This window comes from Corvus brachyrhynchos, unplaced genomic scaffold (genome assembly GCF_000691975.1).
Source record: "Corvus brachyrhynchos isolate BGI_N302 unplaced genomic scaffold, ASM69197v1 scaffold255, whole genome shotgun sequence".
NCBI lineage: Eukaryota > Metazoa > Chordata > Aves > Passeriformes > Corvidae > Corvus > Corvus brachyrhynchos.
Genome location: NW_008238358.1, coordinates 2060956 through 2072864, shown reverse-complemented (window position 1 = coordinate 2072864; position 11909 = coordinate 2060956). Strand labels below are relative to the sequence as shown.

Here is an 11909-nt window from a genome sequence, read left to right as displayed (position 1 = left end):
GAAGGGGAAAGAGTCCAGCAACCTCTGGCTGAGTCTGTCATGTGAGCTGATATGTCCCGAGTACATAGCCACGTTCAGGGCAGGAGGGCACACCAAATGTGAAGGGGAATGTGCTAAAGAGACTGCAGGTCAGGCTGGAGGAGAAGGGGAAGGACCATGCCGCACTCTTGTCACCAAGTTGATGGCACAACCAGCTGGGAACTGGCAAATGGGAAACAAGCTCTGAAGGCATTGTTACTAAAGAGTTACTTGGTAGAGCCAGCAAATAAGCTCTGCAGGGGGAGCTGATCACAGGATGGCAACCAGCCCCAGAAAAAAGACTGTATGAGGTACCAGCCCACACTGAGCAAGAGAAACTTGACACCCCAAAGAGACTGTTCTAGGGGAAGGAGCCACACCTTGCTCACTGCCCAGAAGTAGCTGTACCCGATTAAAGAGGCTGCTGTTTTCATCAGCCCTGTGTAGTGTGACTTTTGAATGGTATTTGCTCTGTTTGCTTTCAGTGGATCCCTTTGAGACAATGCTGAAATCCCTCTTGAGGTACCAGTCCAGCCTGAACGGGGATACAGGAGAGAGCCACATGAGGAGAAAACTGTATGAGAATGGTGTGACCAAGTCCTTGCAAAGTAACTTTGCTCTCATCCAGAAGGTGTGTATTGGGCTTTGTACAGCAGAGAAGGCCTGTGTGCTCACAGGAGAAGGTTTAGTGAAAATGATCACTAGGATAAAGGACCTGCATGCAAATTAGTGCTAGAGCTGTAAGCATCTGAGATAGCAAACAGCCTCTGCCTCTCATGGTGTGAATATTTGGTTTCTCTTAGCTCCAGTGGATGGGGGGAAGGGCTGAGCTTGCTTACTTTTTATGCCAGGATACCAGATGCAGTTAAAAATACTTGAACACCTGGATTCTAGATATGTTTCCCAGGACAGGAGGATGGAGCAAGGAACCAGATTTTGGGGCCACAAACAGGTGAAGAACTGTTCTGTTGATTTAGTCTAGCAGCCAGAATATGGTCTGTTTTCCTATTCTGGAGCTGTTAGTATTTAAGTTTAAGGTTTCTTTTCTGACAGAGGGAACAAGAGAGGATGATAGGGTTGCCTTGTTGGGGGAGAGCCTTGAAAGAAGCAGAAGACTGGAGGCTAAAATGGTACTGTTCAACAATGGAAAGCAACCCTGGAAAGAGTTTAGCTTTATTCCATAGCCATGAAAGTGTGGCCTGCCTCAGGAACTGGGTGGGAATGTATCCAGGGTGTGTTTGGTAAATAGACTGCTGGTATTACTGCTAACTAATGTTTCATTCCCTCTGAAGCTGTCAGAAGAGCTGCTGGCCAAATGGCTGTCTCTCCCCGAGGCACAACATGTGCCACTCTGCCAGCACATGCTGGGCTTTGCCATGAAGTCTGTCACGCAGACAGCTATGGGCAGCAGCTTTGAAGATGACCGGGAAGTCATCCGATTCCGCAGGCACCATGATGCAGTAAGTGTCCCAAAGAGCCAGGGAATCTCCTATTAAATTTTTCTAAACTAAAAACACTGAGCTTGTATCTATGTACAGTTTAGCACAGGCTGCTGCTGAGACTTTAAAGTACGAGCTTGAGGGCTCCGCCTCACTTGTCCCAAGCTGAAACTGTTAGACAGATCCTACTGCTGATCCTGCTGTCATTAGTCTGAGGTGTTTCTAAAGGATCCATGGGGATCAGGAACCCAGACCCAGTGGCAGCTGGGAGATCTTTGGTACCTAAGTTAGTTAAACTCTGTTGGGACTGCCAGTGGAACTTCTCCTTTTCAAAGATCTTCTGAAGGCTCTGTGACATTGTGGAGAAAGGAAAATCTGAGGAGATCTCAAACTGTATCCACATGTAGGGATATTAAACATGCTGGTGATAGGGTGGGAAGGAAACAGTTCCATCTCCCATTTAAGATTCCCATAGCTTTTTCCCTAGAGGTGTAATTACAGTTGTTTCATTTCAGCTTAATTCCAGTTATCATAGACATAGTGTCTTAAATGTCCTAAAGAGAAGATCAGTTCCATATTGACAGGAAGTCTTTAATTTTATTTGGTGTTTTCATTTTTCTGAGTAGGGAAGAACAGAATAGTCCCAGCAGTCTCAGCTTATGGTGAGTGATGGTGCTGTTCTCTCTGTCCTTCTTCCAGATATGGTCAGAGATTGGAAAAGGTTTCTTGGATGGGTCTCTTGACAAAAACATGACTAGGAAGAAGCACTATGAAGATGGTAGGTTTCTCCCAGAATTACAGTTTTCCTCCCACTCTGATTAATACTTAGGAGTCAGCTGGCATGTGAAAGCATGTCATTTGCCCTGTTGTCTTGGCTTTTCTTCAGAGTTGCTCATCATGCCATAAGCTACCATATGTGTCATACTAACTCTCACACTAGATCAGTGTTTTGGAGTTAAGTGGCAAGCTGCCATTATGTGAGAAGTTGTAGGACTAGAACTCTTGTTCCAGGTCTGTCCTGTCTGGAGAGTGATAGAGGGGAAGAATCAGGGTGTGCTTCCTCCCTTCCTGTTCCATTCCCTAGTGTCCATTTTTGACCTCTCTTGGAGGCAAGCAGCTGTGCTGGGTGGAGACAGATGGAGCCCCTTGATTTGGCCTGTATGGGCATTCAAATGATGCACTGCCAGACAGTCACTCACAGGCTGGAAGACACAAGTACAGAGGTGCTGCTTTGTTGGATACACCTTCCATGTGATAGCCTCTGACGTGCTCTTACAAGATAACATGATTTTCAGGTCTGTTACAGCAGTACTTTCGTTTCTCATGTATTTTATAGTAAGTTATTTTAATTTTAGGTTATCCTATCTTTTTTGTTGTTAATAATTAAACCATTTCAGTATTGACTGATAAGATGCTAAACAAAAGTAGATTGTATCTGGAACTAAAGATTTGCTTGTAAGTCCTCCAAACACCGTGTTTCTTTCCTTATACTTCTGGTTCTGTGGGTTTCAGAACTCGAGGACAGCTTCTGACAGGTTCCTCCCATGGTCACTCTGTTCCTGAACTGTAGTATGATGATGCATGAGGACACAATTTCACAAACTCCACATAGTGAGCCTTTGTGTTTGAGTGTTGCTGGCCTTCCTATGCAGATGGGAGGAAGGAAGGTAGTTCTAAGACAAAGGAACTGAACTGGGTCTTTGTAAATGGCGTTTCAGACCCAAATTCCACTCTGTGTTTCTTGGATAGTCCTCAGTAGGTCATTTAAATCAGACAGGCAGTGGCATCTAGGTCCCTAACTCCCCTTGGTTCCCACAGCAGTCACCAGGAGTTAGGCACTCCCATATCTTCAGATGTGTGGACTCTGTGCCAATACCCTCCCCCACTTCCCCCCATTCCTGTCTCGGTCTCTGCAGGCTCTTCAGCACAGAGCCATCCTCTTGCACCGTGCCTGCAGAACCCCTGGCAAAAGGGGCTCCATCGGTGGAGCTGCAGAGGTGCTGTAGTAACTCGGCAGGTCATGTAATCAGTGTTATGTGGCTCGTACCTGTTTTCGTGGGAGCTGATGAAATACATTCTCTGATGGTTTGACAGTGTTATTTGACTTACACCTTGGTTATACTTGTAAGGATGGCTTTTTGTAGGCAACCTGTGTTATTTTGTTCCTGCATTTTCTGCTAAATTGGGGATACTGCCTTCCAAATTGACAGTAACATGTAACAGAGGCTGCTTCTGTAAGTGAGCCCAGCAGGGACAGCTGGTCTGAAAATCTGCTCGGGGAGATGGATTTGCTTCTCTGCAGCCCCAGGATGACCAGGTTTTAAAATAAACATTTCTTTTTTTTCTTGCAAAGCTCTGGTGGAGATGGAATCCATCTTGAGGAAGGTTACAAAGGAGCGCCGAGGCAGATCATTCAACAGGCATGTCTTTATAGACACCTTGCTGCAGGGGAGCCTGAGTGACCAGCAGGTCTGTGCAGCTGTTGCCTCTTTACACAGTACAGGAGTTTTGTCAGATGGGCAATTCATTACATTGTAGCCTTTGATTAATGTAAATTCTGGCATCTTAGCTTAGATTCTTTACAAAAGCAGGGCTTCTAGTTCTTTTTTTCCACTCAAACACTTTTTTTCCAGTGTTTGATTGCATTAGACTTTGGTAGATTTCCTTGCCACTGTTTCATAGCTATTTTTATAAACCAGAAGTATGCTAATATGAAGCATGTCTCGTGCAATTCCAGTGGAAGTTCTATAGAGAGTTCAGTCCATGTCTTCTAGATGTATTTCCTGCTCTATGCACTAAAGGGATTTAATGTGCTCGAGTGGAGAGTGTGCCACTTCTTCTTTCTCTTTACAGTCTTATGAGCTTCATTCTCTGAAGTAGATTTTCTTTCCTAGATTCTGGAAGATACAATGATTTTCTCCTTGGCAGGATGTGTAATCACTGCTAACTGTAAGTACAGTAACTGTAGGTAACTTCCCATCCTTACACTCAACTGCCAAAAACTGTGTGTGATGACTTGAGACTTACTGTAGGCTAATAAAATATTGTATTCATCATTCTCTTTCTCCTGAACTACATACATACAGAAGAAGCTAATTTTTGCATCAGACTGTTGACACAGCCTCACAGTTAGTGAGCTGAACCTAAGATGTGTTTGACAACCTTTCCAGTCTTTTGGTGAACCTTAGAATTTCTCCCCATTGCTTTTTGCTTGCATTCTTAACCCCAGACAACTGATGATAAATTTGATGAAAAAAACCAAAATATATAAGCCACAAAAATCATGTTATAAAATAGGGTCTGGCACACAGGAAAAAAATTAGAGTGCTAGAATCTGTCTGGGTGCTTTGAATTTCTGGAGGATAGGTATGTTCTATGTATGGAGAACTTTCAAAGAAGCTACTCTGGGATTTGTGCAAAAATTATGAAAAAAACCCCAAACAAATAAAAATACAACCTGAAGCTGTGTAAAATACATTATGATAAAGGGATGATTATCTTGCCCTGTGTCTCAACCAGTGGGACTGGGACTCCAAAGAAAACCTCCAAGATGCATCTAGGTGTTAAAGAATGTGGGAAGTAAATCAGACAACTATGGTAATACTCTCTGCAGAGAATATCCTCTCCAAGTACTCCAGAAAGACTGTCATTTGAAGGGGCTTGAATCCACATGGATTCATGGGATCACAAAACCACAGAATATTCTGAGTTGGAAGGGACCCACAAGGATCATCAAGTCCAAGATTCCACATAGTTCTCATGAATAGACATTTTTGAGAGCTAGAAACGTTTCCTTGTAGCTTTAGGGAAACTGCATCCTACACACTTATTTCTTATGCAAGGTTTTTTCCTCACCCTGCTATTGAAGATATCTCAAGTACCTCAAAAAACGGATGTAGGGGGACAAGTGCTGGCCAGCCTCTGCAGAGAGCTCCGTTCAGGAGCCCCAGGCACTGGCTGTCTGGAGCACTTGCCTGAGATGTGCTAGGGAAGCCCCCCAAATAAGGGAATTTTCTAAAGCTTTGAACAAACCAGCCTTTCATTTGCATGGTTGGTGTAATAACCCTCGTTCCCCAGGGTTTGTTGGGCTATGTGGTCCCTGCCCCAGAGCTGTGAGGCTGAATGCCTTAGTGTCCTGCACAGCTCCCTAAGCTACTCATAGCATCAGAAAGAGAATTTTAGCTTGCAAGGCCTCTTGTTACACAGGAGTTCAGCCTCTGTTCCTGCCACTGAATACAGAATCAGCACAGCCTGCTGTGAACAGAGATCACCTCTTTTTTTAGGTCAAAAAGTAATGTTGAAAACTGGAAGTAAGAAAAGTGAATGCCATTTGTAAAAGATTTAATTTTCTGGGTTCAGTGTTGTATTGATTCCTTCCCCAGTGTGTACCTGGGCAGTCTATTTCCTGACAACATCAGAAGATATTCAGCAGAATCTCTACAAGGAGATGGACCGTGTTCTGGGAAAGGGACCAATTACACATGAGAAAATTGAGCAGCTCAGGTGGGTCCTATAGAAGGAATGCAGAGGAAGGCTGTGTCATGTGGTGGGGACAGGCATTTCCCATGGAGTTTGATGCCTAGCCTACACCAGGCCAGGAAGAGGCATCCAGGAGCTACATAGTCCCTTTTTTCTTTCTGGAAGTGATCAAACCACAAGATGACTTGCAACACAGGGAGAGTCTGCTGGCACTCCAGACAAAGGGACCAAGGTGCTCACTTCAGGGTGTTTGTGGGAAACCCTTTAGGTTCATCAGCAGAGGAAGAACACAGAATCAGTGCCCTGGCTGCCAGGCCAAAATTTTTGCTTACTGTCTTGCTTAGTTTCTGCCCTAGTTTTCCAGAAGTAGAAGTAATCAGTCATTTTCGTGGTTAGATATAGACAGAGAGAAAGCATGGACAAGTCTTCTTTTCAAAGTTCCACTAGTGATGATGAATGGTCAACAGTATGCCTTTATGTTTTGTGCATATGTTTGTTGTGTTGGTGCAACTGGGTGCATTTTGTATTTGGACTAGTGTTAGGGTTTCAGTAAGGGAATACTGAGTGTGTGGTTTTCTTGCTGCTGCTTGTATGGGTGAGTGGTACAGGGAAGGGCTGGCGTGTTTATGCATTTTAGCAGATTTAGTTTGGTTTAAAATCTGAAAGAGGAGGGATTCCGATAACCTTCTCCAAAAGCTGTTAATGAGATTTAATGCTTCATGCAAAGATGTTGGGACTCTTTGCCAGAAAAAAAAAAGAAGTGCTTCTAAATACAGTTGACTCAGCTCTGCTTGCTGCCACATGGATGTGGACAAGCTTGTCTCTGAGAGTTAAACTAACCAAGAGTTACTGGTTGCAGGTACTGTCGGCAAGTCCTGTGTGAGACAGTGCGGACAGCAAAGCTCACGCCCATTGCTGCACAGCTGCAGGAGCTGGAGGGCAGAGTCGACCAACATATTATCCCCAAAGAGGTAGGGCAGTGCTGGGAGCACTAGGCCACTCCCCTTTCCTGTAGGGGAATTTGCTGTTTCCTCTTCTTCCAGACAAGGGGTGAGGCAGGAAGACCATTTCTTCTGACACTGAACCTGAGCAGGTGCACTGTCATCTGAAAGTACAGTTAAGCTCAAAGTTTGCCTGCAGTTCCTCTGCAGGAGAGGCTCTGCAAATTCACGTTCTCTTGCTGAGCAGATTTGCTTCTGCTTCTGGGTCCACCAGGGATGAGTAAGCTTTTGAAGCAGCCCATGGGCTCAGTTATGCATGAAAGAGCATTGTTTCAGACCTCATCATATCACTCATCGTATCACTTTCCATTCCAGAGAATAAAGTAGTCCATACAATCATCCCAGCCAGCGTAGAGAAATGGGGTCACACCCTCTGTAACCACCAACAATTGCAGCATGATTCTTAGAAGTTAAAATCCTAACATCTGGGCATGGATTATGAAAATTTGTAGATGAATACATCATAATTGACTTTTAAATCCACCTAAATATGAGTAGTCTACAGAATAATCATCATCCAGCAGAGCTGTTGAGAGGTGTCTTTAATTGTGCATTTCCTCCTGCATTGACTTGGTGTAATTCTCTTTGCAGACACTTGTGCTCTATGCCCTTGGTGTGATGCTGCAGGATAGTTCATCTTGGCCATCACCATACAAGTATGTAGCATCGACTTTTATTGCAACTAATTCCTTTGCTTTCTTAAATTAGATCTTACAGCACAGCCTTTTGTGCTGCAGGGCCTGCCTTAAGCAGATTCTGGAGATGAAAGAGAGTCTGTAAGAAAATCTGTTTATGAAGGTCTGACTTTATTTGTCTCCATGGGCATGGTTTTGGGGCAGTTAAAGTCAGGCTCCTCCCATGCTCCAGTCTGTGTGTGTGCATGTATGTATTAGGGTTTAGTAAAAACTTTTTTGTGCACATACACAGAGCTTCCCTGGCTAATGCTGGGAACTTCTGTTGAAGGTTTTCTGTGAAACAGTGACATAAATGGCTTTGGAATCACTGCTTGTCATCATGAAACAATGATGCAAGGGAGGAAATGTCAGTCTGAAGTTTTGGGTTTTTAGGATGAAGGGAAAGGCTACCTCAATATTTTTGTCTGTCTGTGAAAACGGAAGTGGATCTAGGCCAGTGTTTTGGAGGTTAAAGAAAAAATTGCTGTAGCTTCCTGTGGCCTCCAGGTGGCAAATATTAACCTGTATCTGATTTACTTCACTTGGGCTGACAAAAAATGTGGGTCAGTTATTCTAGACAGAGAGAACAGACAGCTGAGATTTAGGAGAAATGATAGAGCCTTTATCACAGCACTTGTCCTCTCCTGCAATTTCGAAAGGGGTCAGGCATTGATGCACCAGTCTGTGAGCACCTTGGTAGGGATTGCCTCTCAAGATAGGTCATGACTGTGTTTAGGTTTGCTGAGGCCTCATGGGAGCAACAGTGAGGACTGCTGTGAACACTGTGTGTTTGTTTCAGGAAGGCTGGGGTCGAGGTTTAGCTTGAGGTACATGAATATTTCCATGACAGAGATAGGAGACCAGCTCTGTGTGATCCTTTCACCCACCTACTATATAAAACCACTGTGCATGGTTGTTTGCCCTCCCTACTTTTTTGCTAGGCAGCTGCATTTTCTCTCCTATTACAAAATCTGTAATTTGCACTTCCACTCAGGGGAAATGTAAGTTTGATGCTGCTTTTCCTAAGGATCAGCACCCACATGCCCTTTCACCTTGTTAGAAGCAAAGCTTGGATGTTTAAGCAGGGAAACAAAGGCTTGAAGTATTTAGCAGAAAGATTTGAAAGAACTGTTTTCTGTCCATGAAATTTTCTGTTTGGGGCCAGGGTATTTTTAATATTTAAATTGAATGATATTTTATTCATTTCCCTTGTTTTAACTCATGCCAGCCCTGGATAATAGTTTTCTCACAGCCTCTACCATCCTAAAGCTGGAAACCACTTTTCTCACTTGAATGAGTCACTGGCTTCCCCCCCCTCAGCACATACACATACACACACCAGCTGCTTGAAGAGAAGGGTGAGGGGTAAGGAGAAAAGGGAAGTATTTCTGGAAGTGAAAAAGGAAGGGACTCAGAGGGGGAGAGAGAGAAAGAAGAGACAAATGAGATTGCATGTGCTCTGGAGAGGAATAGAGGGCAGGTAACAGCATCAGCTCAGCTGTGTACTTCATATTAGTTCCAGCCCTGTCTCACACTACCTCAGTTTGTCAGCATTTTGACCAAGATGGGACACAGCTGACCAGCTGGGAACATGGATGGAATGAATGCACAATTGCCTTTGTACATTTCTGTGGAATGACCCAGAGAGAACAAATTAGTGAGATTCTGTATTTCATTTCCAGTTTTTCACTTGTGTGTGTGTGTGTGTGTGCATGTTTCTGGGGAGAGGATGCTGTGCCTGATCAGAAAGCCTTAATGTGTTTTGCCTCTTATAGGTTTGACCCAGAGAGATTCAATGAGGAATCAGCCATGAAAAACCTCTCCTTGTTGGGTTTCTCAGGAAGCCAGGAGTGCCCAGAGTTGAGGTGAGCATGGGGAAGGAGGTCTTAGTGAGTGTCTGTGAGACAGGAGAGAAGGTGCTTGCAGCATCTTGGTGTTACTGCTGGGACAACCTGTCCAAGCTGGCTGTTGTCCTTTGGGAAATTTACAGTATAGCAAGGTTCTTCTTTTTTTCTCTTGATTCTTCCCTCAGGTTTGCCTATATGGTGGCCACAGTTCTGCTGAGTGTCCTGGTAAGGAAACTGTATCTCCACCCCGTGAAAGGACAAGTCATGGAGACAAAATATGAGCTGGTAACCTCACCAAAGGAGGAAGCCTGGATAACGGTGTCTAAGAGAAGCTAAGAGCAAGCAAAACAAAGGGTTGAAAGTGCCAGCAGTGAAGTTCTGAGCAAGGGTCTTAACGAGAATCATACTGGCACCATGTTTACTTAGCCAAGGAATTTTATATCCAGATTTTTTTACCTTCCACATTCTTAACCTCATGCCTACCTTGGGTACTTTTTCTAATTCAACCATAGTCATATTAAAGTAGATTGAATATGTATGTCTTTTTTATATTTGCTTTTGGATCTTTGGCCAAACCTTTGCAAAGGAAGCAACAAAACCTTGCAGTGGTGTATGTATGAACTACTGGGTGTCAGCTAGTCAAAGACCAGAGCTCTGGTTAATCCAGCCTCTTTCCAATAGCAGCCAGAGCTGAGTAGGAGTGCCCCTCTTATCCAGTGGAATGCTTCTTCCTGGATCCTAGCTAAATAAGACCTTGGAAACAGAAGGACAAAGCCTTTCTCTCTATATAGGTATTTTTATTCAAAGTGTCTTTCCTTCCCTTGAGCTATATCTGTCAAGAAGAGCAGATATATCCTGTGAGAAGTATGTGTGAGTGTGAGAGAGAAATAAAGTGGGGTGGGAATTGCACCACCAGTTCTCTTGCTGTGTAATCTTGCCATGCTGTGGGGTTACAAGAAAAAGGATGACTGAGAAATGCTAGTAAACCAAGAGGAATAAAACTGGTTTGGCCCCTGAGAAAACAGAAGCATCAGTAATAATATAATGAAATGAAATAAAACCACAGAACAAAGCCCCAAGAAAGAGAGTCTCTATCCTGACAATTCTGAGGGCAGTGTCTAATCTAATCAACAACAGAGATTGACAGATGCTTGCAATTTATTCAGCACTGGGTCAGCATGAGACTGGTCATGCAAATACTGGAAAGGGAGAGTGCTGATTTTATAGGGCTCTAGATTAATGTTGTACTTAATAACTTAAAAGCCTTTCAAAGAATCCTTTTCCTCTTCCAAAATGTGTGCCAGCCAAAGAAGCATCGAATACTGCATATTCACATGCTTTTTCCTGCTTCTTCCTTTCTTTTTTGCCAATCACAGGACAGCTCTATTCAGAGCCCCACGGAGGTTTGCAAGGCAGGAACCTCCTATCCCATCATGCCACTGGGGTAATTGCCATCTGACTTACTGTTCACGTTATGTTTCTCCCTTCTTTCTCTTACATAGGATCACCCTTTATCTGATCTTTATAAGCCTTTCCTCCATACCCCTGACTTCTTTGTTAGCTCTCCTAGCCCCCTTCCCACCCAGCAGCTGTGTGGTGGTAGGTGAGGGGTTTCTCAGCCTGCACCTGTGTCTGCTTAAGTTGCACACAGCTCCCAGTGCACCACAGAGCAGGCCAGGAGTGTGTGCCTCCCATTAGAGCTATTTTTTACTGCTTGTGCAGAGAGAGTACACGTAACTGGTAACTGCAGTTCTCATTTCTGCAGACACTGGTATTTTCTCTGGTACCTTCCAGGTCAGGAAATCTGCTGCTCTTTTAAAAATGTTTTTGCTCTTGTCTGAGGTGTGCCAGCCTGAATGCAAACCTGTCAGCTCTTACGGGGTTAACAGCTGATGCCAGCCTCTATGGGCACCAGACAAAGGAAAAGTCTGCTTTTGGGTTTAACGTGTCAGCTCTGCTTTTGGTGGAACTGTAGAGATTCAGATGCCCCCCAGTGTAGCTTCTGTTGGGGTAGAGTGATACAGAGATGTTGGGCAGAAAAAGGAGGGTTGTGCAGTTCAGCTTCCTGACTCTCTTGCATTGATTTTTATAATGAACTGCAAGAAAGCTCTTGCTAGTCTGACCTCCACTTAACTAAAGGTTGGTCATGTCCCCAGATGGCAATTCATGTTAGGCTTTGCTTCACTGCTTATGCAAAGAGGCCTATTTTTCTTGAAGGTTGCAGATGTTTCCTAAACTTTCTGGAGAAACCAGCGTGGTAAAGAATTTTATTTTAAAGCATCCCTGGTGTGCAGAGGAGACAAAACAAAGGCTAAGTTATTGCCTTCTTGGGAAAATATGGTAGGATAGCATTGTCCCTGCTAGGAACTGAACAAGGAATATAATTGAGTGATGAAGATCTACTTTCTTGTAGCTGTGTCATAGGAGTGAAGCTTTCAAACACTAGAAAAG

General features: G+C 44.0%; 1 protein-coding gene across 1 annotated transcript in view; it reads left to right on the top strand.

Annotated features, from left to right (window-relative positions):
• LOC103616528 (cytochrome P450 20A1) overlaps positions 1-10367 on the top strand; it is a 15155-nt gene extending 4788 nt beyond the window's left edge. Inside the window, exons 3-12 of the mRNA XM_017735806.1 lie at positions 504-649; positions 1311-1478; positions 2157-2235; positions 3811-3926; positions 4352-4406; positions 5840-5960; positions 6796-6907; positions 7529-7593; positions 9387-9476; positions 9644-10367. Coding sequence (XP_017591295.1) covers positions 521-649; positions 1311-1478; positions 2157-2235; positions 3811-3926; positions 4352-4406; positions 5840-5960; positions 6796-6907; positions 7529-7593; positions 9387-9476; positions 9644-9794 — 1086 coding nt within the window. The 5' untranslated portion in view covers positions 504-520 and the 3' untranslated portion in view covers positions 9795-10367. The remainder of the gene's footprint in view (positions 1-503; positions 650-1310; positions 1479-2156; positions 2236-3810; positions 3927-4351; positions 4407-5839; positions 5961-6795; positions 6908-7528; positions 7594-9386; positions 9477-9643) is intronic.
• Positions 10368-11909: the final 1542 nt, after the last annotated feature.